General features: G+C 38.3%; 2 protein-coding genes across 3 annotated transcripts; one reads left to right on the top strand and one right to left on the bottom strand.

Moving 5' to 3' along the window:
* The first annotated feature begins 1447 nt into the window (after nucleotides 1-1447).
* LOC129004401 (45 kDa calcium-binding protein-like) lies at nucleotides 1448-27472 on the top strand. 2 transcript variants are annotated; one of them, XM_054432972.1, is made up of 7 exons: nucleotides 1448-1891; nucleotides 3573-3712; nucleotides 5233-5346; nucleotides 17114-17263; nucleotides 17911-18074; nucleotides 19073-19255; nucleotides 27390-27472. In XM_054432972.1, the coding sequence occupies exons 1-6, from the start codon at nucleotides 1593-1595 to the stop codon at nucleotides 19247-19249; spliced, it is 1044 nt and encodes a 347-aa protein (XP_054288947.1). In that variant the 5' UTR covers nucleotides 1448-1592; the 3' UTR covers nucleotides 19250-19255; nucleotides 27390-27472. The 2 variants fall into 2 exon arrangements, with proteins under 2 accessions (XP_054288947.1, XP_054288946.1); XM_054432971.1 differs by lacking the exon at nucleotides 27390-27472 and having other exon boundaries at nucleotides 19073-19577.
* LOC129003703 (uncharacterized) lies at nucleotides 25284-27814 on the bottom strand. Its single transcript, XM_054432001.1, has 4 exons — nucleotides 27750-27814; nucleotides 27409-27566; nucleotides 25647-25772; nucleotides 25284-25409 (listed from the first exon to the last, which is right to left on the bottom strand). Exons 1-4 carry the CDS (start codon nucleotides 27793-27795, stop codon nucleotides 25284-25286), a joined length of 456 nt encoding a protein of 151 aa, XP_054287976.1. The 5' UTR covers nucleotides 27796-27814.

Here is a 27814-nt window from a genome sequence, read left to right as displayed (position 1 = left end):
ATCACATGTTTTATTTACAGCGTGGGGGTGAAAATAGTGAGTATTGCACATTACATACTTTTGGTCGAGTTTTCTAGTTTTCGACCACGGGGATTTGTCTATGCCACGGGACGAGCCATCGCCATCTCTCTATGGGCGAGCTCTAGTAAGTACATACTGTAATATTAGTCCACCTCACGCACCTCGTGGAATCTTCTCGCCACCTTATTGACCCATAAAAATTATTTTTGTATTACTATACACTACGATAGTACGTTGGCAAAATTGTTCCACAATTATTTATGTTTTTACTTGTGTATAAAACCACCAACGAATTAGTCAGATTACTCGATTACTCCAGATTACTCTATGAAGCTTATATTACTATTTTTTGTTGAATGGTTTGTCTGCTGCTGCTCTGCGGGTCTGACTTAGGGGAGGTACGAATGAGGCATTTAGTTCAAAATTCCTCCGCGAACAGCGCTGTAATAGAGAGCACTTTGTCAATGAAGGTTTACTATTCGCAAAAATAGTTCTGTTCATAAAATAAAATTATAAATGCATCAAATTCAATTTTACAATTTTTTCAATCATAAAATTAAACTATCATAACCTAACCGAACTAACCAAACTTGCTGATAATTAAATAATATAAAAAAGATTAGTAATAGAAAAAATAATTATGTTTATTAAATAAAACTAGAAATTGCTCCTTTAAAATTGTATAATGACTTAATAATAAAATTAAACTGTCATAACCGAACCAAACCAACCAAACTTGCTGATAATGAAAAAATCTGAGACAAAAAGTTAATGCAACCAGCGAGATTCGAACCCGGGACCTTTTGCACGCCAGCCCGGCACGCTAACCACTAGACCACCGAAGCCGTTGTCCACAAACCGTATTGTTACGGTAATAGCCGTTCCCTCAGCTAATAAGAAGCCCACAGCTGTCATCGTAGCCTCTTCCGTACCTCCCCTGAGTAAATACCCTGCTCTGCAGTCTGCAATCAGTCAAACAAAATTGTTGGGCTGCTTTTCTGCTGCTGCTCTTCTTCTGTCTTCTGCATTCGAAAGATGTAAACATCAATAACAGGAGCTTTTAAATCTCCAATTTAGATGTATTTTTATTAAACAATTAAGTTAATAACCTTATATTGAACATTCATTTGGTTTAATTTTTAGGTATATTTTGTGTCATGAGATTGTTTTAAAATGTAGAAACAAGTTTATAGGTTAACTTATTCCAAGTTAACAGTTAAGTTTAGGTCTAAATAGAAAGTTTAGAAATCATAGGTATTAACTGATTAGTGAAAGTCTTTATGAAACATTTTGTCTCTTGACTGAAGGATATCATTAGCATTGCGCTTATTTAAAGAAGATAAATACAGTACCTGTATTTGCTCATTGTTGTCATTGTTTGCTAAGTAAATACACCGACAGACCTAATTTGATGGCCTATCATGAATAGGCCTACTTGAATTCTAGTATTGGCCTATGCAAGAAGCAACAAGCAAACTTGAAGTTGAGATCGGCATTGAATTTGAATGTCATAAGGAATCAAATCAATTTGATGAAAAACTTTGTTGTATTTATAAGGTGTGTATGTTACCATGACATTTTTCTCCAAACCAGTTAACTGTGGTTTCACCGTCCAAAGATTTTCAGTATGTATTCCGTTATTGGTCTATGTAATATTTATTTTTGTACTCAATTTTTCTTCTGTACCATTGAGATCATCAGAAAAGAGTAGTTTAGAAAAATTATTCAAAAAGACAATTGTGCAAAACAAAGATAAAAGTGTTGTTTTGAGTGTAAATGTGGTGGACAAGGATAGTCTCCAACGTAATTTTAATAATGAAGACCGGAAGAATTTTCCTCCCACTGAACTGCTAGCATCTATATTCCTGAAGTGAGTTAATACTTTACTTTAATACTTTTCATTGAAATGGCGACCATACATAGTAGGTATTTTAAGCCAAGTATGAATGGAGATGAGTGTAGAATGAGTGGCGCAATCTTGTAGTCTTGTTAGTGACTAAGGCCGACATTCCTTAGACACAGCTGTTAATTAATAGCCCAAACAGCTAATGGCAACTAAGGGACCTACAGTTTATAGTGGAATCCGAACCACATTTTTCCTTGGTATATACGAATTGGTCTAATTATCACGATAGTACTGCGGATAGTCGTAGTACTCACTCGTGCGGACGTTAATCCACAGTTAATATGCCGCAGTAAACTTTGTTGTATATATTTTGCTTGATTATTGCTCTTAGAATGTTTAGGTTAAGGTACCTATTCAACTAAGTTAAATAAGTTAGCTTAACAAATAAAAATTTTGTTAACACTTTGATATAGGCTACAGTAAGCCTAAATCAATTGGTTATTGATTTTTCCATATTGATATTGATATTTACTACATGCTGTTATCAATTGAGTTTGATTCTAGGACAAATTATAATTAAACTTAACGTCTTATTTATTGTGCTTTTAATCATGTTATTAGGTTAAGCTAAGTTAGTTTTGCAAATTTCCATTTTAGCGAATAAGCTTAAACCGAAGGTCGTATAACCAATTTACTTTTTTTTTTGGGGGGGGGGGACCTCAGAGCTAGGCCAATAACACCATCTCTTGTTCAAATTCTATAGGCTACATAATGTGTGTGTATGTGACCGTTAGCAAATAGCAACTCAAGTAGACTAGCTAAGAATGGTGGAATGGTTATGAATGGAATTTAATTTTGATTAAATTTGGTACAAATGTGTACATACCTATGTCTATTCAAACAAGTTTGCAAACCAGCATGATCGGACTACTGAAACAAGATTTTTGGGGGGTAAAAAATCATACGTTGTAAGGCGAGTATGTTCACGGACCTTAAGCTGCAATGCCCCACTAAGTTTCTCGGCCATTAAAAAACTTAATGCGCAGGTTAATTCCCTCACGGACGTTTTAACTCTACTGTGGCATGGCCAATTTACTTTTATGTATTGCACAAACCTAAGGGTAAGTTTAATGTCTGTGAAAAAATCGTTTGAGGAAAGGTGGGTGTGTTCCTGGCCTATAAGGGACTCCCTATTGTAGCTTATATAGGTAGTCAAGTCTCTTTGGGTTTCACGATACTTTCCTGTTAAGGGGAACATTCATTATTAGCCTAATTTCTTTTCGATAGCCTATATCGATATTTTTGTTTTCCTTTACGATCCATATTCCATCTGTAATTTAATATCTTTAAACACATTTAAATTACAGACAGACAGACAAACAGACATAGCAAATATTTATAAGTTATACTTGGTTCAATAACCGAGTTATTGAGTTATAGCTCGTATAGAGAATAGGATTAAGAACTTATCTTGTTTAAGGAAAAAATAATAGCCTATATATTGGATTAAGAAATTAAACTATTTTAAACTAATATAACATAACTAACCAAACTTGCTCTATGATAAGTTATCGTTTCAAAATACCATCGATATATCGAAAAGAAATCATCCATAATAATGAATGTTCCCTTTAACAGGAAAGTACCGGTTTCACTAATACTGATAAATATGTAAATAGCTGTACCTAGTTAATTTTATTTTCAGAGTTGACAAGGATGCAGACAAACTGTTGACAATTGAGGAGCTCTCAGAATACATACATTTGGAAACTCAAAAACACATCAACCAGGGTGTCCAAGAAAATTATGGACTGTTCATATCAATTGATAGGGACCCAGCTAATGGTGAGCTTTTAAATCTTATTTACATTGAGTGGTTTTTTTAAGATATTAGTAGGCCTAGTTGGAGTAGGCCTATTAAAGAAACAAAAATAAATAGTAACAGACCTTGTGGTTCTAAGTTCACCTTGAGCTGGCTAAGCTTAAAAAATGGGATTTTCAAAAGAGGTTACTGTCAATGAATACGAACCCTTTAAGAAGCGAAATGCTTATGGATAAATGCTCAGACTGGAATTTTACAGCTGAAATAAGCTTCGCTTGAAAAGTAAGGCATTTCCAGACTGAATTTTTTACAAAGACATTGCGCTTCTTAAAGAGTTTGTATCAGTATTCATTGTTACTGTACAGCCAGTGCCGGATATAGGGTACTTGTGGCCCTAGACCAAATTACTTGAGCGGCCCTCCCCCTGTGGTGGAAATTCCTTGTGACCGCGGAAGTAATTGTGAATATCTCCTATGCATCAAGGGGCCATCATCATCGACACCCGTGATCGTGGATGAAATGATGGACATCCCTCCTAAAACAAGTCAAAGTTATAATAGGCATCCGTGACCGCGGCAAAATATTTAACATCCCCCGCGGGCTGCAACAAAGGGACATCATCCTTGACACTCGCGACCACGGCGAAAGTCTGATCATATCCCGTGAGCTGTGGCTTGGAGGACATCATCACCGTCACCTGTGACCGCAGTAAAATCGTGAACATCTCCCGCAGGCCTCAATCACGGGGACATCATCATCGACACTTGCGATTGCAGCAAAGTCGTGTTAAAAACATCTCCCGTCGACTGCGATCATGAGGACATCATTGTCACCCGCGGCCGTGCCGAAATCGTAAACATCCTACTAGGGAAGCCATCACGGGGACATGCTCATTGACACCTTTAGTCGCGGCTAAATCGTTAACATCTCCCGCGGGCCGCAATCACGGAGACATCATCATCAACACTCCGGGTCACGGCGAAATCATGAACATCTGCCGCGGGCCGCAATCACGGGGACATCATCATCGCCACTTGTGACCGCAGCGAAATCGTTAATGTCTCCCGCGGGCTGCAATCACGGGGACATCATCACCGGCACCTGCGGCTTAGTCAAAATCGTGAACATCTCCCTCGGTCCGCTGAGACATCATTATGGTCACCTAAGATCGCGGCAAACTGGTGGTTTAAAATAAATTATTTGTTTTCTAAAAAAATGTTTTCTCAATCCTCTGCGGCCCCCTTTTGCTTGCGGCCCAAGTACGCGGCCAAATCGGCCTAGTGGTAAATACGGCACTGTGTACAGCACTATAAGGATTTCAGGCAAGCCGTGTTTTGTAGATGTGCTGAAATTAAACCTGTCATTCCCGCACTAAAGCCAGAGGCGCTAACCACTTGGCTAACACCACATCTAATGTATTTACTTATCTAGAAAATGAAAAAGTTAGACCTATCAATCAGGGAGAACTTACTCTGCATTGTAGAAACAATGTCATTATAAGACATTCGGTAACTGATTAAGTATCTTTTTGAATGTTTAACAGGTGTTGTTTCTTGGGCTGAGTACCATAAATACTTTCTGCTTAAGAATGGGCTTGGGGAAGATTATGCTGATCACCACAATGAAAAACATAGAGAACTGCAGCGTTCTGTCAAAGGTATGTGATATATATTTAATATGTGTTGAGAGCTGCAACTAATCATCCTCATGACAGGCAGCATTAAAAAATTTAAAGTGACACAATTCGAAGTAAATTTCACAAAATAGTATTCTTCAATGGTACAATCCCTTAAACTTAGCATAATGTTTACTTTAAGAGCACCAGGTTGGTTAACAAAAGCTGGGTTTTAAGAAAAAACAGGAAAAAAATTCAAACTAAAACCATTTTTACAGGCTAACCATGGTATAACTCATCTAATTCTAAACACATCTAAACGGACCTAACTGAATATTTGTTATAAGATTATCAAGAATTTCTTTAAAACAATTTTTGTTATATTTAGGTTAGATTTGTAGGAACTTCGCTTAGTCCAGATTCACAAACAGCATCGGACTATATATGTTGAGAATTGACCTCATTTAAACACAACTACAGTAAGTAGCATTTTCTACGCTACTTTTTGTAAAGTAGAACTTCGACAAGCCGGGGTAATAGGGAGAGGAAGATGGAGACCACTGATAGTGAAAAACCATGGCTATTCAAACATGGTAAAAAAAGATGACAAACCCATATTCACACTGTTATAATTATGTAAACCAGCCATTAATGTTACAATTTATTTATTTCTCTATGGTAAACACCATTTTACATTCTTTTTAGAAGAATGTCGGTATTCTTTCTCTTTGATCTTCTATTCCTTCTTGGGTTTCTCTTCAAATTTTACAGTTCACCTTGGTCACTTAAAACCCAATCACAGTTTACTAATCAAATTATGTCGTCATCAGTCCCCAGCCAGTGAAATCTTTTATGACGTAGCGCACAGCAGACATATGTGTAAAACGTATCAGATGATTGTCAGCGTTGACGTCATCTTTCTATTTAATTTTCATCAAAGAAACTGTCATGTTTCTAAATCAATGATGTGGAGGGAAATACAAAGAAAATTCTTTAAGTAGAGGTTAAATTCGCTCTGTGTTCTGATAATGATAAATTCACTATATGACTATCCGGATCGTCCAAAATTCTTTAGACCTAAACTCAAGATTGTTGATAGGGTTAGTTCCTTATTTAGAGGTAAAAAATACATTGTGTCTCATTGAGAGTTCTATGGGATGTAAAATAATTGGTTATATCAAGGAGTTTGTTATATTGAGGTTCATTATATTGAGGTTCGTTATATCAAGGTTAGACTGTATAGGCTAGTAGGCTATATTTATATATTTTTTTTCATCTACATACATTTACAACACCATAATATTGGAATACCGTAGACAAATTTTACATGGTAAAGAAAAGACTGTACATGAAGTATTTTTATTTTTCCCATTAATTGTAAGATTATGGTGCTGACTGGTTAACTTTTTTTTTTTTTTTTTTTTTATAAGGGAGAGGAGGTAAAAATGCTTTTACGCACACAGGTAGCCAGCCTGTAGTGTGAGACTCCTGAGCTTGTCAGACTACTCACTAAAAAACCCCCTCTACTCTGTTGGACACAGACCTGGGATTGTTTGTCACATTACTTCAGGTCAGGTCAACGTGTGACCTAAGCCCTCAGGGCTCGCGCCGTTTTTGGCATTCAATTTCTTTATGACCTAGACCGCATCTCGGTCAAGCTCTAGCTTCTTTGTGCGGAGAATATCCTGGACGAAATGTGACATACAGGTCCAATTGTCCTCACCCTCCGTCATCATCGGAATGACCGTGTCCACCAACAACTGCCCTACATGTTGTTCAGCCTCCAGGCGGGAACCTTCCCAACGCTGGCAGCGGAAGAAGGTGTGCTCCGCGTCGTCGGGAGTGCCTGGGCAGTAGATGCAATCGGGTGACACGGCTTTGCCCATCCTGAACAGGTACGACCGAAAAAACCGGTGACCTGTCAGAAACTGGGTAAGGTAATAGTCCACCTCACCATACCGTCGGTCAACCCATGGTTGGACTTGCTGAATCAGTCTCCTGGTCCAGCGTCCCCGCGACTCCTGTTCCCAGCTCTCCTGCCAGAGCTGGTAGGTGCGGTTACGCTCCTCCATCTTTGCATGGTCCTCTCCAAGCCGCTGATAAATCGCTTTCCTCTCCGCCGCCAAAAGTTTGACGGGGATTACTCCAGCAACCACCAAGATGGCAGGTTCAGACACTGTTCGGTAGGCGGATGCTACCCTGAGTGCTGCCTGACGCTGCACTCTGGCAAGCCGCATCCTATACACCTCCTTATTGAGCGCGTCTGCCCACACTTCCCCACCATTCAGGAGCACAGACTGAACTGTAGACATCAACAGCCTTCTGCGACTGGAACGAGGACCTCCGACATTGGCCATTAACCGGCTAAGAGAAGAGACCACCTTAGCGGCCTTGTCCGCCGTTCGGAATATCTGGTCCCGCCAGCTAAGCTTAGAGTCCACCATGACACCAAGATACTTGGCGGCACGAACGGACTGGACTTCGACGTCCCCCACCCTCAACGGCACAATGGTGTCAATCCGCTTTTTGGTCAGAATCACGATCTCAGTTTTGTTCAGCGCGAGTGAGAGACCGTGATCTGCCATCCATGCGTTTATAGTTCGCATGACTCGGTTTAATTTTAGCTGGGCCAGCTCAACACTACGAGCAGCTATTAAAGCTGCAATGTCATCTGCGTACCCAACTAAAACGGTTTCTTCAGGCATTTCAGACCTAAGGAGGCTGTCGTAGGCAACGTTCCAGAGGTCCGGGCCGAGTATGGAACCTTGGGCAGCACCAGAAGTGACACTCATCGTCCGCGGGCCTTCTGTAGTATCATACATGAGGAGGCGGAACCGGAGGTAATCCTCTATAATGCGCATGAGGTATGCCGGGACGTGGAAGTTGTTCTCCAGAGCGTCCAGCATATCGCACCATCTTGCAGAATTAAATGCGTTTCGCACATCGAGTGTAACGAGCAGCACAACTCTACGAGAGTAGTGATTAAAATCCTCAGCTCTCATCACGGCTTGCTTCACCTCCTCAATAGCGTCGACCGTTGATCGCCCCTTCCTGAAGCCGTATTGGCGAGGGCTCAGGTCCCCCGCAGCAACCACGGCTGATTCAGTCGGGAACGGATCAACTTCTCTAGGACTTTCCCAGCCGTATCCAACATGCAAAGGGGTCTGTAAGAGGACGGCAATTCTGGGTCTCCTTTCCCCTTCCCTGCGAGCACGAGCCTAGCTTTTTTCCAGCACAACGGAAATACCCCCTCTGCTAGGCAGGCGTTGTACATGCTCAGAAGAATCAGGGGATTGATTGAAAAAACCTTCTTAAGAGCCTCGCCAGGTACCCCATCAGGTCCAGGAGCCTTGTTGTTTTTTAGGGATAAAACGGCAGTCTCCAGCTCCTCATGAGTGAAGAGTGGGACATCGTCCATCATCTCAAACTCACGCAGTGGGCGCAGAATATGATCCGGAAAAAGGGATTTGACGACCCTCTCCATAGCGGCCCCCTCCATGACGGAAGGTGGAGAGCGAGTGGTGAGTTTTTGGGTTACTAGTTTGTAACCCAGGCCCCACGGGTCGGAATCGACATCATCCCTTAGTGTTTTCCAGCAATTGTGTTTGCTCCGGTTGATGGCCCGGCGGAGAGACTTCCTCGCCACCTTGTAGCTCTCCAGCTTACGGCGTCTATCCAAGGGTACCCTGGCCCTGGTAGCGAGTCGTCTAGCTCTCAAAGCAGCTCGGCGCAAATCCGCGATCTCTGCAGTCCACCAGTATACGGGTCTCCTATCGCAACGGAGTCTCTTGCGGGGCATTGACTCATCACAAGCCGAGGCAATCAGCCCCATCATCGATGTAACTATAGCCTCTGCATGAGCCATGCCAGGTGCGGCAGGCACCGCTGGCACTCCCCGCAGGATGGCCTCGGTGAATTTAGCCACGTCCAGTTTTTTGGTGTTCCACCGAACGGGCACTTCCCGAGATGCAGCAACTTGTCTCGGGATGCGATCTAAGACATTGAAAATAATGTATTGATGGTCGCTGGCCGTATAATCCTCCAAGACTCTCCAGGCTGTGATCCTTGGCAGAAGAGACTCAGATGCGAGGGTTATGTCTGGGATCGTTCCCCTCATCCCGGGTCGCCGGAACGTTGGCGTGTTGCCCTCGTTGATTACAACGAGTCCGGCCCTGGCAGCAAAGTCCAGGATGTACTTCCCCCGGGAATTAGTGAGGGTCAGTCCCCACTCGACGGCCCTAGCATTGAAATCACCAGCCACGACTACATGCCCTGTGGTGTCCTGCACGCTCTCTTCCAAGCGGTCTATCTTCTCGCGGAAGTCATGGATAGCCTCGTTAGGGGTGAGGTAGACACTGTACTAGGTGACGTCCTTGCACCGAACCCAAACAAATCCACGGCCCTTTCCATGACCCCGCACTTGCACTTGAGCTGTATTACGCATCCAGAAAGCAGCAGTACCAAGACTATCGGGGAACCAAAAGGGTGGGACCCTATTCCGGTACTGGTACTGCTCGCTGACCAAGAGCGCGTCGACACCGTGTTTGAGGGCAAGCTGACTGAGAAGCGCGTCAGCTGTCCTGGATCGCCCAAGATTACATTGGAGTATTCTTATTTTCGAGGGTGGGCTTTTGCTTGCTGAAGCGCAGTTTTAAAAGCGCTGCACTGCCCAGACCCAGCTATATGTTTGGTGTTTTTGTCCCGTGAGCCCATTTTCCTTACAAAGAAAGCAAGATTCGACTTGGCAGTCCCTACGAGCGTGACCCACCCCTCCGCACCGGAGGCAGTGCTTGCCTCGGTCGGGCCCCTTGCAATTTCGGGAGGAATGACCGAAACCGAGGCACCTAAAACACCTGGTTACTTCCACCCTCCGTCTGAGCCTGCAGTTGACCCAACCGACCCTCAAATGCTGGAGTGCCAACACCTTACTAGCGTGTGCGTCTGCCATTTCGGCGACCACCATCCGCTGCTGGTTTCTATTTGGTTTTGTGAGCCACACCCTAAGAACAGCCGATGTTCCGGCAAGCTCGGGGACTGCTTCCTTTAGGGCCTCAACCACCTCACTCTCTGTCGACACACCATCTATGTCCCGAACCTCAACTGACGTTTTAGGCTCGAGTGCACGGACGGTGCCCTGGCCTTCCACGGCTGCCTTTAGTTCAGCAGCAAAAGCGGATTTGTCCTTTGACTTACCCAGTTCAAGGAGGACGTCTCCGCCCCGGGTTTGCCTAATCGACCGCACAACCGTATCGGTCTGCTCCGGCTTAGCTTTAGCCTTTATTATACCCAAGACTTCAGCGAATGATCTCCCCCCTGAGGGTTTAACCAAGATTGCCTCCGTCCTGGGCTTTTTTGACCGCGACCTTTTAAGAGCGGGGGCCAAACCGGGCCCAATTTGGGCAACGTTTGTCGTTTGTGCCTTTACCGCCACATTTTTCTTGGAGGTGACCTCCGCCCGCCTCTGCTGCCTCTTCTCCTTTCGGGTAAGACGCTTTTCCCATGCAGCCCCAGATGGTGTCTCAACAACTGATCCCTTACGGGAGCTTCCCCTAAGAGGGGTCACGGGTTGCTGAGGTTGTAGACGCTTTGTTGGGAAAGCAGCTACATCTGGGGAAGACCTGGGCCCGGCAGACAAAAGGTCTGTCTGGGTCGCCTTAGCCTTAACCTTAGCCCTTGTGGTCTGAACAGCCTCTTCCTTTTTTGGAGGGCTTTCCGTAGTGGATGGCCTTCTGCGTTTCTTGGAAGGCAGCGCCCTGTCGTCGGGCATAGACACTACCTTCTCCGCAATCTTTTCCATGGCCGCCTTGCTTACCAACCGGCAGGCAAAAACGAATCCAAGGTCATCTTCTAGCTTGGCCATGCCATTTTTGACCACTTGGTTAACAGCTTTCTGGGTCCGAAAGGTGTCCAGCATAGCTTTAATGGTCTCCTCCATGTCTCGAAGCCGGGTTTCGATGCTACTCTCTGCGTCAAGGTATTTCTGACGCAGAAGCACCATCCCTGAGCTCTCCGACTGCAACGTTGTTGTAAGGTGTTCCTCCAACAGCCCTTCACCAGACTTGAAAGCTGGCAGCGGTGGAGGGGAGACAGTCGCTCCCTTTACCAGCGAAGGTGCCAACGATATATTTTCTGCCGTCAGAGGGGGTGACCTTGAAACACACCCTCCCCTCTTAAACGCATTCTCCTCTGACTGCTTGCCAAGCAAGCCCTCCATGCTACCTGGGGTTGAAAAAGCCATAAAAATGTTTGCCAGCGCATCGTGCGGCAAGGGACGGCCCGGAATAACCAGGAACGGGTATACCCTCGGGGACGTAGCCCCTACCCCAGTTCCCTGGGGCCCGGTCTCCGTTTGCCTAGTACCGAGAATCCTGACGTACCAGGGGTCGCCCGTGGCAGTGCAGAGCCCGACCTCTGCACCCATGCCGCACTCCCTGACTAGGGCCCGAAGGGGCTGGTTCCTGACGACACACCAGAGAGGTCCCATCGGCAGTGCGAGGCACAAAACAGCCCTTTTGCACAGAAAGGGCACTCCCAAGGCTCAATAGTGCACGCCGGTCGAAAAAGAAGAAAGGAAAACACCCAAACCGGGGTTGAAAAAAAGAAGTGTAAAAAGGAAAGATGAAAGATTTCGAGGTACAAGCCAAAGGTAAGAAGCAAACTTGGCCTCAGAGAAAGTTGGGAGCATAAAGAGAAGGATCTCCCACCCCCTGTTAGTCGCCTTTTACGACAAGCCGAGGGAGGCTGCGGTCCTATTCTAACCCGGTACCGCACGGGGGTGCTGACTGGTTAACTAGCTAGGCTATTAATAATAATAATAATAATAATAATAATAATATCACTTTATTGTCATAAAACATTTCACATTTCCAGCAAAGCTGGTGAAACAGATGACATTGTCATTTCTTAGCTTACAAAAATAAAAATTAAAACTAAGGATTAAATTAAACTAGTCACTTTTTAAAAAACAGTCATTTAAATACTCTTCTATTGAATAATATTTCTTTTTTATAAGGAATGTTTTTAATTCTTTCTTAAACTTTACAATGCTATTGATATTTTTAAAATGAGCAGGTAGACCGTTGTAAAGCCTCAGACTCATGTAGTACGGTGATCTTTCATACAGGCATAGCCGATGTCTTGGATACTGCAAATTATTTTTTGAACGTGTTTGGTATTGATGAATAAATTGATTGTCTATAAATAATTGTGCATTACTCTTGAAGTATACCAGAATTTTATAAATGTAAAGTGAAGGCATTGTTAACATTCCATATGTTTCAAAAAGCGGTTTACATGACTTTTTTTTGCGTGTAAATGATAAGATTCTTAAAAACTTCTTTTGTATCTTAAAAATAGTTGAGGCATATGATGTTGAGCCCCATAACTCAATACCATATTGCATAATGGAAAAAAATATGGCATAATAAACTATGACCTTTGTTTTAGAATCTATTATGTTTCTTAAAACATACATCTGGAAACAAGCTGTATGTAATTTTTTAGCTAATATTTCAATGTGATGTTTCCAAGTCAAATTTTTATCAATATTTAAGCCTAAAAATTTTGTTTGTTCGACAAAAGCTAAAATATCATTTTCATATGGTAATTCAAAAATTATGTTTTGCTTATTTTGTAGTGTTTGGAATTGCATAATATGAGTTTTGGTTTTAGAATTATTAAGTTTTAAACCATTCGCCGCAAACCAGCTAGTTAAGTCTACAATGGAACGATCAAGCTCTAATCTAAGAGTATGTACATCATTTGCTTTTACTATAGCTGTAGTGTCATCAGCATATAATATTAGGTTTGATGATACATTGTTAGGAACATCATTTATGAATATTAAAAATAACAAGGGACCTAAAATTGATCCTTGGGGTACACCACAATCAATGGTTTGCCATTTTGAAATGAAATGTTTACCATTTTTCTTAATGACAGTTCTCTGTTGCCTGTTTTTTAAATAAGATTGTATCCAAGACAGTGCCAGATCAGAGAAGTTATAATATTTCAGTTTATTACTTAATACATCATGGCTCACACAATCGAACGCCTTGGACAGATCACAGAACACTTCTGCAGTACTCTGAGATCCATCCAAGCCCCTCGACACACGATTGATGAAATCAGAGACAGCTGATATTGTGTTTTTTTCTAATCTAAAGCCAAATTGATTATCTGTAAACAAATTATTATTTTCAAAAAAAGAGTACATTTGTTCATATGCTATTTTTTCAAAAACCTTTGATAGAGTTGGTAAAATTGAAACTGGACGATAGTTTTCTGGGTTTTCTACTGAACCTTTTTTGAAAAGTGGTTTCAATTCAGCATTTTTTAATTGGTATGGAAAAATTCCTTCATCAAAACATCGATTTAAAATCAGACAAAGTGGCTCTGCTATAAAGTTCATAATATGTTTTATTATTTCAACTGAAATCCCATCCCATCCTACTGATTTTTTATTTTTTAATTTTTTTATTGTAGTTTTAATTTCTGATACAGATACATGTCTGAATTTGAAATTAACTCTATGATTAATCATAAAATTATTCACTAACTTGGATGCAGTATCTAAACAGGGTATGCAATTAATGTCTTTAGAGGTATTTGCAAACTTGACATTGAGAAAGTTAGAAATAGCCTGACCATTAGTTATCAGCTTATCTCTGACACACAAATCAGGGAAGTCCAAATCTTTAGATCTCAAGACACCAAGTTCAGACTTGACAACAGTCCACACTGCTTGGCTCCTGTTTTCAGCTGTGGTTATTACCTTACAGTTTAACATTTTCCGGGCTCTATCACAAACAGCTTTAAATATTTTCCTGTAATTTCTGTAATAGTTTTGAAAATTCACATCCTTATTAGTCTTAGAAATAACACTTAATTCTCTTTTTCGTCTACTTGATATAATGATACCTTTAGTCACCCAGCCTCTACTTGTATTCTTTCGCAACCTACTGGAAAAAAATTTTTGTGGAAAGCAGTGATCAAAATGAACTAACAATTGATTGAAGAAACAATTGAAATTCGTCTGTGCATCCTGAGATGGCTTTATGTTCCAGTGAGTTTCAGAAATGCATTTATAGAACATTAACTTATTTTTATTTGAAAATAATCTCTTCTTACTTATTATTTTTTTATGCAGTTTGGTATTACAATTTGAAATATCTATAAAAAGAGCCCTATGGTCTGAGACCCCTAATTCAATATTCATTTTAGATCTCTTAATTTGGGAATTCCATTCTAAAAAATCACTAGTTAAAATGTTATCAATACATGTGACTGAATTTTGAGTAATTCTAGTCGGAGAACAAAAGTTTGCATTAAAACCATACATACTAATTAAATCCAAAAACAAATTTCTATGGTTCAGTGAGTTACAGGTTTTTAAAATATCAACATTAAAATCTGCTGCTATGTAAATCTGGTGAGTTTTAAAGTAATTTTGCAACTTAGTTAAAAGTAACTCTAGTTTCTCCATAAAAGTTCTGAAATTATTTTCATAAGGTGTTCTGTAGATTGAAATTACAATAGCATTCAAAGAGGGTAATTCAATGCAGCAAACTTCAAAAACATGTTCCTCATTGTAAATATACAAATCTGTCCTTTCTTTAAAAACATAACCATGTTTCAGAAGAATACACGAGCCCCCCCTTGCAGTTACACCCCTACAAAAGTAGGCCCCAACAATATAATTATTAAGACTTGATAAAAGATTAATTTGATTTTCGCCTAGGCAATGTTCATTAAAACAAATTATATCCACATTTGAATCTTGCAAAAATATCTCCAGTTCATGGCATTTTTTAGCAAACCCTCCTTGAATGTTTAAATGCATCATCCAAACTACATTATTTTTATTGCTTACTTCACAAAAACCTGTACAACTTTTCCACTGTTCACTTTTCTTATATACATCATAATGGGAACGCTTACATATAAAACAATAATTATCATCCTTTAAGTGGCTTAAGCTAGAATTCATATTATGATGCACAGTTTTGTTTTGTGAAAAAGATGAATTATATGTTAAATCTATAGAATCTATATCATTAAAACTAATTATATTTCTTTTATTTATTATATCACATCCAAGAGGTGCACTCTGACTCATAACGTTGTTTATGAACTCAGGACAGTCAGAACTATTTAAACTGTTGAAAAAATTCATCTTTTTCACATTGGATAGAGTACTAGCATTATTTATAAAAAACCATTATTACTATTTACAATAATTTCACTGGTTTCAATATTTAGACTTTCACTGCTCTGCTTTTTAATAACACTTTCTGATACCTTGAGCACTTCACTAAAAAGAAGATGACCTGGAACTGTTGGTGGGCTGCTGATGCTGATGGTAGGGTTGTCGTGCGTCATCGGCTGTGGTTGAGGTGAACTCTCGACGTTAGGCAGTTGATTAGGCATTCCACGGCAGGATGATGAGTCTGACATCATCGAAACATCAGCATCAGGTGGAGCATGTCTGTCAGGTGAATGATGAGTAGCTGAAGAGAGTGGTGCAGGTTGACCTTTTGGTAAAACTTGACAAATTTCTTTTTCCAAAGTCTTTTCCAGTTTTATTTTAAAGCGATTATGATCTAATCCATTTCTTAAAATTCGTCTCGTCTGCTCATCATAAATTACAATATTCACTGTTGCATTTGTCTGCCTTTGGAACTTAACAATGTTTTTTACAAAGGTTTCAACATGAATATTGTCCCTTACACATCCCATTGCTGAACAAACAAGGTGACAGAAATTCCTTTTCTTAAAATCTGTTGTAAGTTGCTGGAAAGCCTTATTGTAGTCGATAATTTTCGGTTTGCCATTATAATGTAACTTTGTAATCAAACTGTAAACAGCTGCTCCTTTTTTATTTTTTTGGTATGCCAGATGACTAGAAGCACAATCCCAAACAGAAGGTTTACCAAATTTTTTCCCAAACTTAGCTGCCACACCTGCAGACATATGCCTCTCATGACCAAAGTCTCCGGATATAGTGTGGGCAAAAGCTACTTTTTCATCGTTACACCTATCTTCTATAACACTTAACATGTTCTGCTCAGAAACAATTATTGATTTGTCTGTGGTAATTGGTGTTTTTTTCAAGGCAGAGCTCAGATATTTACTTGCAAAGATACTGCGCATGATGTTAGAAATAAATCTTTTACCTTTCTTATTAATGTGGTATCCGTGTTCATTATGATGTGATCTTTCCAATAGGTGCAAGTCCAAAAGGTAGGTGTTAGAATTGTTATAAACCAAAGATCTTATTTTGTTGTTTATCTCCCATATAAGTTTGTGTTGTTCTTTGTCATTATTTAAGTCATAGCGATATGGTATGGTTGCAATCACCAAATTTGTGTTTTTGAAATATGCTAATTGACTTTCAAGAGCATTAATTAACATATCAGATGTTTGATCAAGGTCTTTCATGGTATGATTTAATTTGATGTTGTTTGATGGTATTGACTATTAAATAGTTGTCAGGTATGCATAATTCGGTTTCATTTTTTTTTACTTTTTACTAATTTTTTGCCCGTGAGTTCATAGTACAAATAGCAATGTAGCCTACTGAATAACAGATTGAAACTACCCATTTCTGATCTGATGATCCTCAACAATTTTGACCACAGGGTCGTAATTAATACTGGTGTAAGGCTATGTGCTAAAAACATCTTTATGGGATCAGAGCGGAATCCTGACTGTCGGGCTATTATTTGTCGAGTTTGCAGGATTTAATTCAAAATGTTATTGTTAATATTAAGTTTGTTGATGTTTTAATTTAGTGGTGAAATGATTACAGAAATCATTGCAAGAGATAAAGCGTCATGGTCAGAAGCTGCAAGGTCAGATCCAGATTCACTGACGTTGGACGAGTTTTTAGCATTCCGCCACCCTGAATCTAGTCATGTGACCATACTGGCTCTGGTAGATGAACTTCTGGATAAGCTGGGTAAGTGTAAATCGAGGATTAAAAAATACTGTGGTAACAATTGAAAGAGACTTAATTCTGTTTACATCATGTACATTAGCAGCTGTTAAGTATTTCTTCATTTAGTTACATTCTGACTATCATGTTCCTAAATCTGTTAAAACTTGCCTTTACACATAGCTTCAGCATTTGCTAGCATAACCTGTTTACAAGACTAGAATTAATGTGAAAGCTATGCCAAACTTACAAATTATTCACAGCTTGAGCATATACTGATACTAGCAGAGTATCCGTCCTTCGTACGGGGTTGGAATATAAGTATAAAATGCTTATTGCAGTTATAATCAAGCTTTGCGTTTTCAAAAAGGGCGGACACAGTTTGATAAAATTTGCTTTTTTAAATTTACAGTATTTCTATCCCAATAATACGTCCAGTGGTTTATGCGTGATTGAACTTCAAACACACAAACAAACGAACACACAAACTTTCACATTTATAATATTAGTAAGATGTCTAGTATGTCACAGGTCTTGTAGTTTTATTATTCTGAAGACGCTTGCAACTTTGTTTCAACTTTGATACAACAGCTTTTATGCTGTAGGTTTTAATGTTTTGGAAACACAGTTGCGAGTTGAGACCATAGTTTCTCAGTCATTAGTTTTTACAGATCGTGATGGTGATGAGTTGCTGACAGAAGAAGAGTTTGCTCGTCTTCAGGTGGGGGAGGGGGGAGAGGTGTTGTTGTCTCAGGGAGAGACGGAGCGTAGAGCTGAGTTCCGCAGTTTCCTAGACATTGACCACGATGGTAAAGCCGACAGGAAAGAAATAGTGGTGAGCCATAGATTCTGCTTTTATATTTGTTAGTTTATGTTTATGTAGTGTTGTCTAAACAGTTTTTGCAATGTTCATTTGCTATACCGGTAACGTAATAAAGACGCTTACCTATACTTGTTGGTGACACGTCAACACGTGCATATTTGAAGTCATTGTCTCCAACATGAGTCATAGTCAGAGTCCCAAGGTCAGACGTCGGCCGGTCGGGTGAAATAAGACATTGCAATATTGATTTATATTAAGATAATTAAGTTGGGACAAGGCCTTCAACTACACAGTGGGGTTCAATATTAGGCTATTATTGCTAAACTAAAAATAGTATACAAGCAAATCCAACTACTCAATTTTCATAAAATATTTATCTTGGGAAAACCTTGCAAATATATAAAGTGACATTTAAGATTAGTTAAATACATACAAAGTACTATTCAAAACTCAGTTATATATAATTTTTCAAAATACTTTAAATGCACATCCAACCTAATTTTCTCAATTTTGTTGCATTACGTTTACCATGGCACTCACGGTGCCCCCTGGCCGAAGCGCCCGCCCCTGGATTAGGGATATAACACAGAGAAAACCCTTATTGTATTAAGTGTACTTGTATGGTTTTCCTCATTTTTGTGCAATCAAGTGCTGGTATTAATGACAACAGGACTCCCATTAGGAAAGTGTATAGTGTAATATACTGTATAATTTACCTTCTTCATAATACTATGAACATTTTAACTTTTATCCATCACCAGATCCATCCAGTAGAGATAGAAGTCTAGCTTTTTAAAAACAGAATTTAAAAAGGTCTTGAGTTTGTTAGAGCACTATTGTGGGGTTTTATTGATTATAATTCTGCTACTTTTAGTTTTGTATTAAGCTTAGTTCATTGGCCAGTCCTTCTACATAAAGTAGGTTGTGTAAGATGAAATTTGAGCTACATGCTCTTTAACGATTGTGTTATTGGGAAGAAATGAAAGTGACCCCATTTGTCAATATCGTAGATGTACATGGACCCCAAACACCCGAGACACGCGCGGGAGGAGGCAGAGACCCTAGTGGCGTTGTCAGACATCGACCACGATGGAAAACTCAGCCTATCAGAAGTACTCAGCAAGATGGACCTATTTCTGGGCAGCAAAATGGTTGACACTGCCAAAAGCTTTCATGACGAGTTCTGAGTTTTGGTAAGTAAGATTTGTGATAATGCTAATCCCAAGGATCCTGGCGACTTTCTGTTTATAAGTTTATAACTTATATCTACTGTAGGTAGCTGAGTAACTGTAGGGCTCACCCAATTGTATTTTTGCTTGTTGTTGGAGAGTCACTAGTTTAATCCTGAGAAAAATCAATAACATTTTAAAGGTTTGAGATTGAACTTAGCTTTCCTTGACCATTGGGTTCAACAAAAAATTGACGATAGATAGTAACAAGACAAGGCTTTGGACTGTTCCCCTAGTAAGGAAATAAAAATGCTAATGACGATTATGAAATCAAATGCAGATTTTTGCACATTTCCTAATCGTTGTTTGATTTTTAATTTTTCTTATCCCTTATTACTGTTTTAAATAGATTATATAAATATCCTTCCACATTTGCAATATGCAATATCTCAGGACAGACTGTTACATCCAAACTATTTATTCTACTTATTTGAGGGCTTTTTGCAGATTTTGCCATGATAAATAATCAAAAGTTTATATGACGTTCTACAATAATCCTTTGAACAACTTAATCTTAAAAAATATAAAGAAGGAAAGAATATTGTTTTGATATTTGAATAAGTTTTGTTCCGACTGTAACTAGTATTTTCACATTGATAGGAATATAAGTTGTGATCTCCGTCCCAGTCTAGGCTTATGAAAGCTTGGCTGATACACTCCACCAGCACCAACATTTTGATTTTTCAAAACAATTTTTTTTTTCTAAATCATGTATTAACGTGAGCAGTGCCAGATTTACCACTACTGACAAGGTTGTGGCCTTGGGCCACAGCTTTTTGTACACAGAAACTTGTTAAAAACAAATCCATAATTTATATTTTCTAAAATTAATATTTTGCTACACTCACGGATGATGATGATCATTGGAGATGTTCACGATTTTCCGCGATCGCAGGGGACGATGATGATGTCCTGTGATAGCGAGAGATGTTCACAATTTCTCTGCGATTGCAAGCAGTTTCACCAAAGGGGCGGGATCCGCTCAGGTGTTTTTGGCCTATGGCCATCAGTACCCTAAATCTGGCACTGAACTGGAGTTGTCAACAAATTGATAATACATTTTTGTTTAACAAAAATAAACATGTTTATATTCATTATATCAATTTTTAGTTTTTAGTGAATACAATTTCCCAGATTTGATATTCCAAACAATCCAAAAATTTTAATAAGGTATATTAATATTGATAATGAGAACTCCAGTTAAACCTTTAAACACAATTAAAAAATGCAGAACCAGAATTACGTTCCACTAATAACTGTGAAAGAAATTTACATAACGCCAATACTGTACAGTTCTTGTCTAAGGTTGTTAGTTAGTTGTATTGTTAAACTTGTCACGTTTCCTAATAGTTGAAGTGTTAGGTATTAAATATGGTAAAAACGGCAGTTTGAGTGTGTAGTAGTATTAAAAATCTCAAGTGATTAACATTTTGTATACATTTTTTAAGGAATTCATCAATGCTTTTTAGTAGTATTTTAAATTGTAAATTTGATTGTTAAGACGTTCTAAGACAAATAGTTATTTAGGTGAAAATAAAATGACAATGAAACCTCGCTTTAGATGATGTGCACCAAACATGTAAATTTTTTGATTCCATTGCATTAGTGTACAAATATTCTCTAGTCTTATTCATTATGTTAAAGTTGTCTTGTCAAGTAGGAGGGTAAATTCATTTGTAGTTATGAACTACTTTTTTATTTCAGTTGAACGAGTTTGAATAATTTGTCATGATGTGTGTTTCAATTTTCATTAATGTTCTGTTACGTTTGTAAACCTTATTTGTTGTTCTTAAAATTGTTACCACTTTTATATTTATACAGTAAAGAAATTTTGGTACTTGCTCTCCACGCTATCTTAACTTTTTTGTGGTCTTGATGGAGACATTTAAAAGAGTTTTATTTTCATTATCATTATTAATTAAAATGGGGACGCCACCTATGTATGGATTTTAACCTAAGGATGTCCTACTGTGCTGCAATTCTCTATATAGCAAACTTGTTAACGTAATGTTTCTTAACTTCTTTCTAAACTACAGTATTCTTAACTGACCATTTTTAAATTGGCCGCTTTAACCACAGTCTACCCTGTCAGGGGTTAGCTACTTCCGTATGATGTTATGATTTCAAAACCAAAAGCAACACATTATCCAGTCATCTTTTGCCATACTGGGTAATAGATTTTCTGTTTATCTATGCTTCAATTCATGACCACATCCCGTACTCTCCAAATATTTTTATGTAAAGGCAAATGTATTTTTACTTAATTTAAAATACAGTAGGCCTACAGTAATTTTACAATGTTTGTAAAATTCAACATTTTTAACAAACTAAAATCGTGATGGTAACTGATTAACTTACTCTCTTTTCCAAAAGATGGACACAAACATAGCTGTAAATACGTTACTGTAAAGCCCCCCATACACGGGCGAGCATGTTCGCGAGCATGCTCGTGATGGTGTTGGCGGCGAACATGCTCGCTCGTGTGTGGGATCCGCGAGCCTTCCTACCAGCGAACATGTTGGGCTCGGTGCTCGGCTCGTCGCCATAATATAGTCACCACAAATGGCCACAACAGCATTAGCATCCATTTGAATTTAATCAAAATAAATTAATTTAATATATTAAATTTAAATAAATTAACACAACTTGACTGTCATAGCTCAAGAGAAGCAAGAGTAGGCCTACTGGGCGGTAGCGGCGATCATGTTCTCCAGCATGCTCGTCCGTCTGTTGACAACGCCGAGCATGTTCGCCAAAATGCTTGCGAACATGCTCGCCCGTGTATGGGGGGCTTAAGAAAAGAAGTACAGTACTGAAAAAATGCTCTTTCCTGTGAACTTATACAAAAGGGAAGTAATTTTTAACTTAGTATTTTTAATTAAAATTTGTTGATATTTTATTTAGTCCAGTAAATAGAGACAAAAATAGTGGGGTTTACTTACAAACAGTCCGGTAAGTCTAAATTTTTTATATGTTGTCTAGGATGGTAAGTAGGTGTTTAAAATGAAAAATGCACAATTCTCCCCTCTCCGCACTCGCCGCCATATTGAAAAATAGAAAAAATCGGTACTTTCTAAAGATTATTGCCTATATCTCTGTTTTGGTGCGTTTTAGCGAAAGATATGTAATGTCAATGTTGTAGACAATTAAATTTCCTATAATATAAGTATAACAGTTTGGTTCTAAGACTTCTGGATACGAAAATATTTAAAAACTTTTACAATAAAACGTCAAAATGTTTGTTATTTTTCCAAATCTCTATTAGTCCAAGCAAACTAAAAAAACTGTCACAGGGAACGTTAAATAAATTGCAAGAAAACATTTTATGGTTTTGTTTTGTAGTGTTGGGTCTGCAGAGTGACATACTAAAAGTTGCAAAAAAAAATCGGTCTACAGAAACCTCCTAAAATCACAATTAAAAATGGCGGCTTTTCCCAACATTGGACAAATTTGGAAAAAAATATACCACATGCATATTTTATTCAAAATTTTTAGAGATATTTATGTATTTAGATTAGATTAGATTAGATTAGATATTTATTTATTTGTAAGTTAACATACCTCTATTCACTGGACTAATTTGTGTATTTTATTAGTTAATTTTCTAATTACATGTGTCATTTTACCGCCATATTATTTTTATATTCAACTTATTAATTAATCACAATCACAATGCAATATCATTGACTATGGATATAAATGTGAAATGTATCCATATCAGTATCCTTAGTCGATGACAATCCTGACTTGAACAAAATATTTTCTTTGCCATACGTAAATTAGTATTGTATATCCACTGTGTGGAGTGTTAGATTAAGTGAAATGAAATAAGTATTCTTTTTTACCATATTTTGTAAAAAAATGTTGATTTAAATACACTTTTTTGTTAGATTGGGCTATTTTTTAACCCATCGTGTTGCGTTTTATTTGTGAAATATTATAATTCCGGACTGAGTATAGGCACTGCTAATATAATGTATTTTTGGATACTATTATGTACTACTTTATTGGGAACCTTAGCAATTATGTGTGCTAAATTTGAAGGTGTTATTAAATTGGCTAGTACAAATCTTTTTTTGAAAGAATAGCAAGTAAAGCAAGTTCACAAAATAGTCAAATTGAACAACATTTCTCACAACATTTTTGAAGGCAAATGTAATAAACTGCATCAGCTCAGCAAACTGGCAATTATCTTATACATTCCCCAGTTAGCTTGACATTAAAATTGTGTGCGGATGTGTACAGACAAAAAGTTACACATTTGGTCCGATTTTCATTAAGTTTGGAATGTGGGTATCAGCAAGGTCCGTGAAGTTAGCCCCCCCCCATAAAAGCACTAACAATTAAACTAGTATTAATGGTTAGTGCTTCGTTAGTGCTGGTTAGTGCTTCAACTCCCATCGTTAGTGCTCTTACGGTTCAGGAGCTATAACCGAAAAACTGTGGGGGGGGGGGGGCCAACTTCACGGAAGTTAGCCCCCCCCAGTAGTAATATGTGAGCACTAACTTTTAAAACTGTACCAACGGTTAGTGCTTCGTTAGTGCTAGTTAGTGCTTCAACTCCCATCGTTAGTGCTCTTACGGTTCAGGAGCTATAACCGAAAAACTGTGGGGGGGGCCAACTTCACGGAAGTTAGCCCCCCCATTAGTAATATGTGAGCACTAACTTTTAAAACTGTACCAACGGTTAGTGCTTCGTTAGTGCTGGTTAGTGCTTCAACTCTGCATTGTGATTGGTTTAAAATTACGTCATCTGAATTTCGGGCGGTCGTATGCTCTACATTTCCAAAACGAGTCACTCAACTAGTGGTTTCCAACTCACTTCCAAACTGTTGGATTTCAAAAATACCAAATCCTGTTGTTGGTTTAGTTGAGTGTTGACTGTAGAGTCAACTGTCAACCATTTCAAAAATAGGGCCCCAGCACTAACGAAGCACTAACCGTTGGAACAGTTTTGAAAGTTAGTGCTCACATATTACTACTGGGGGGGGGGCTAACTTCCGTGAAGTTGGCCCCCCCCACAGTTTTTCGGTTATAGCTCCTGAACCGTAAGAGCACTAACGATGGGAGTTGAAGCACTAACCAGCACTAACGAAGCACTAACCGTTGGTACAGTTTTAAAAGTTAGTGCTCACATATTACTACTGGGGGGGGGCTAACTTCCGTGAAGTTGGCCCCCCCCCACAGTTTTTCGGTTATAGCTCCTGAACCGTAAGAGCACTAACGATGGGAGTTGAAGCACTAACCAGCACTAACGAAGCACTAACCATTAATACTAGTTTAATTGTTAGTGCTTTTATGGGGGGGGCTAACTTCACGGACCTGTATCAGCAGGCAGTTTTTGGACCAGGAACCGATTTACTTTTTTTTTATGTCGACAGAGGCCGTAAATACCATTTGTTCTAATCTAACCCGTCTGTTATTACGATAACAAGAGAAATTCATCCAATTTTGTATGAACCTATAATCCAATGTTTATTGAAAGGAGTTCGCAAACCACCATGATCGGACTACGGGAACGGTATTTAATGAGAGTGAAATTTGTTTTTCCTATTTTTGACCCTCAAAATAAAACATTTTGTAATTTTTTTCTAAACCATCCTGTAAAGCTTAAAAAAGCAATTAGTTAGTATATTGAAACATTTTTATGGAGAACACCTAATGGTTATGGAGAAAATTCCAAAAATCTGTAAAATAGGTAAAATAAAAATTCCTACCATAATTTAACCCTGACTTGTCCTTCATTCATGTTTGCATTGAAATATTTATCATGTTCGTTGACGTCGTTTAAATATAATATAAAATAAAATATAGAGTAACAGAGATAGATATCAGAAAGGAGTGCTAATGCCTTGGGTTGGGAAAATATTAAAACAAAAGTTTCCATGAAAGAGATGTCCTAAACTCTGTACCATTGATGTATATAACATTTTCATATATGTACTAAAGGGGTTCACAATGAGAGAATGAAATAAAATATGCTGTAAAACATTTATTTTTCAATTATGAGACTAACAGGTCTATTTACCGCGAGGTCATAACTATCAGCAACTGATCGAACACAAATTACAACTTTTGAGGTGCCAAAGCCATCAAGATCTGCATGAGTGTCCCGCACCTACAAAATATATCTTGGTTAAAAGCTTTGGCCAAATACTTTTGGTCAAACCACAACACATAAATTTGTTTAGCTTGACCAAAGGACAACTTTTTTTGTTAAATGTTCTCCTTTTATAACAATTAGAATCAGACATCTTATAATTTGTTTTTGACTGTATTAAACTCATCTAGTGCTTCTCTTATAAATTATTTCTCTCAAACAATACTTAGAACATTTTATAGAATGAAGACTTACCTCAATATTTATACGGCGTCTGTAATGTCTGTTCAGTTCAGGTATACAAAGTGCCGTTCCATATGGTAAATTTAACCCTCGGTCCATGGATGCTGTTACATAAGGTGATCTACCATCCAAAAATTCCTGTAAATATAAAAATCATCAAAGATGAAAATTTCTGATTTGGAAAAGTTGACAAAGATTTCCCTACTATAAACATTTATTTTTACTATACAAATAGGTAGAAATGATAAAAGTTGTAAGGCACCCAATTTTCGAATCCTGAATTTACTGGAATCTAATTTTCCTTTTAGGGTATTTTTAAATGCTCTCACCTGTCCACAGACCCTTAACCGTAAATAGCCGGTATTTGGTAGCGTAAATACCTAGTAAGTAGCCAAAGTTCAGGAACCAATAAAAAAGGTTTGAGTAAAAACTTGAAATTTTTCTTCCTATGAAAACTCTATGCTATTCCTCTCGAAAAAGGTTTCTCTGAAGGTTGAAAGCCTGAAGCATCCAGAGCCTTAAAAATGTAGTTTTGACTGAATAAATTTTAAAAATAATTTTTGGTAATAGAATAATGTTTTTAAAGAGAAGATGATTTAGTTATGCCCATTTATATTAAATTTTCTCTCCTTTGAACATATCATTACTTTAAAAGAAGTATACCCAAAAAGTAGTATAGTGCCTGCTTTGGGGTGAAATAACTCACCCATCAACTAGTTAAGTTGTATAAGGCAGCAGTTTTTTTGTGCCTCTGCCAAGAATAGATGAACCCCTCTTGAGTTACCTGACTGAGGCAAGATTCAATTAAATTAAACCCTCAATCTGCAGTCTTGTTTACTAACCAGAAAAACAACACCTTAAACTGTTTGACCATTGATCAGTCTACCATAGTAACAGCACTTGTCAACTTAAAGCACAATGGTAGTGCTTCTAGACTTGAGTCTCAGGTCGCAGCGGACATCAGGAGTAGCTTTCTGCTGTTTTGTTAAGTTCATCAGATAGATACTTGTAATTGAAAATTAGGTTAGGTTAGTCTTACATCCGATATATTGGAAATTGAAGCTTAAGCCTCGTTTACTTTGGAGCTAATAACATTTGTTATTAACATTAAAAACACATCTAATTTGTCAGAAACATTTCGTGTTATTAACAAAAATCCTGTGTTTCTAACAAAAATTTTGTTACCCACCAAGAGTCAATAACATTCTTTGATCTTCGGAGAATTTTAATTACATTTGTTATTACAGTTGTTAAGTTACTGCACATTTAGGATGTTATTAGCATCCAAAAATGTTAACTGCTGACTTTTCCTTATTGTTTACCAATTCTTTGTGCTCTGTTTGGAAATTTGCTGACCCAACATGTTTTTAATCAAATAGTCAAAGTCAAAATAGTCATTCGTAGGAAGTTCTAGAAGCTCCCGTCACACCTTAACTCACCCGACAAAGAATCTATGTCTCATCTTTTAAATCTTGAAACATGTCACTTCCACTATATCTAGTTCTTGCCTTAAGGAAAGGCTTAACCCAGATTCCTCTTGGTTTCCTCTGCTTCGTCAAAATCAAACAGGCAGCCGCAGCAAGAAAACATGCTGCTTACTTAGTGCTCACTTGACTGACATTGTCAAGGGAACTGATGTGGAAGTGGTAAAATGTTAATAACAAAAGTTACAAGACAAACAAAATGTTAATAGCATAAAAAGTTGATAACATATTTGTAATAACTCTGGTGTAAACGCGGCTTTACTTTTTAAAGGGGGAAAAACTTTGAGTACCTGTAGTGAATGCAGCTTAGTCCCAGCCCTGTCAGTGTAATCTGCAATGTCGTCAGAGTCAAACACTGGGAAGTACGCAGACAACGTTGCATTGTATCCCACACCACAGGCGCAAACTACGTCTTCATATCTCGTTGGTAAGTATGAATCTATTAAACCTGTTTTGAACAAGAATATTGGTTATTTTAGGAATTTGTAAACTACTACACTCTTAAACAAGTTATTCTCATTGAATCAAATTAACGCTGAAATTGTCCTTTTAACAAATGATTCAAAATTATTAGTTTATACCAAATAAAATTAAAAGTAATATAGATATTTAAATTAATTAAAAAGTTTACCTGATATTGAAGATATAGAAATAGCTACCACGAAAATTACATTCATATTCCTGGGAGTAAAAGGT

This window comes from Macrosteles quadrilineatus, unplaced genomic scaffold (assembly GCF_028750875.1).
Source record: "Macrosteles quadrilineatus isolate MER2022 unplaced genomic scaffold, UCM_ALF_1.0 Scaffold_9__3_contigs__length_116548681, whole genome shotgun sequence".
Lineage (NCBI taxonomy): Eukaryota > Metazoa > Arthropoda > Insecta > Hemiptera > Cicadellidae > Macrosteles > Macrosteles quadrilineatus.
This window is presented reverse-complemented; position numbering and strand designations above follow the sequence as displayed.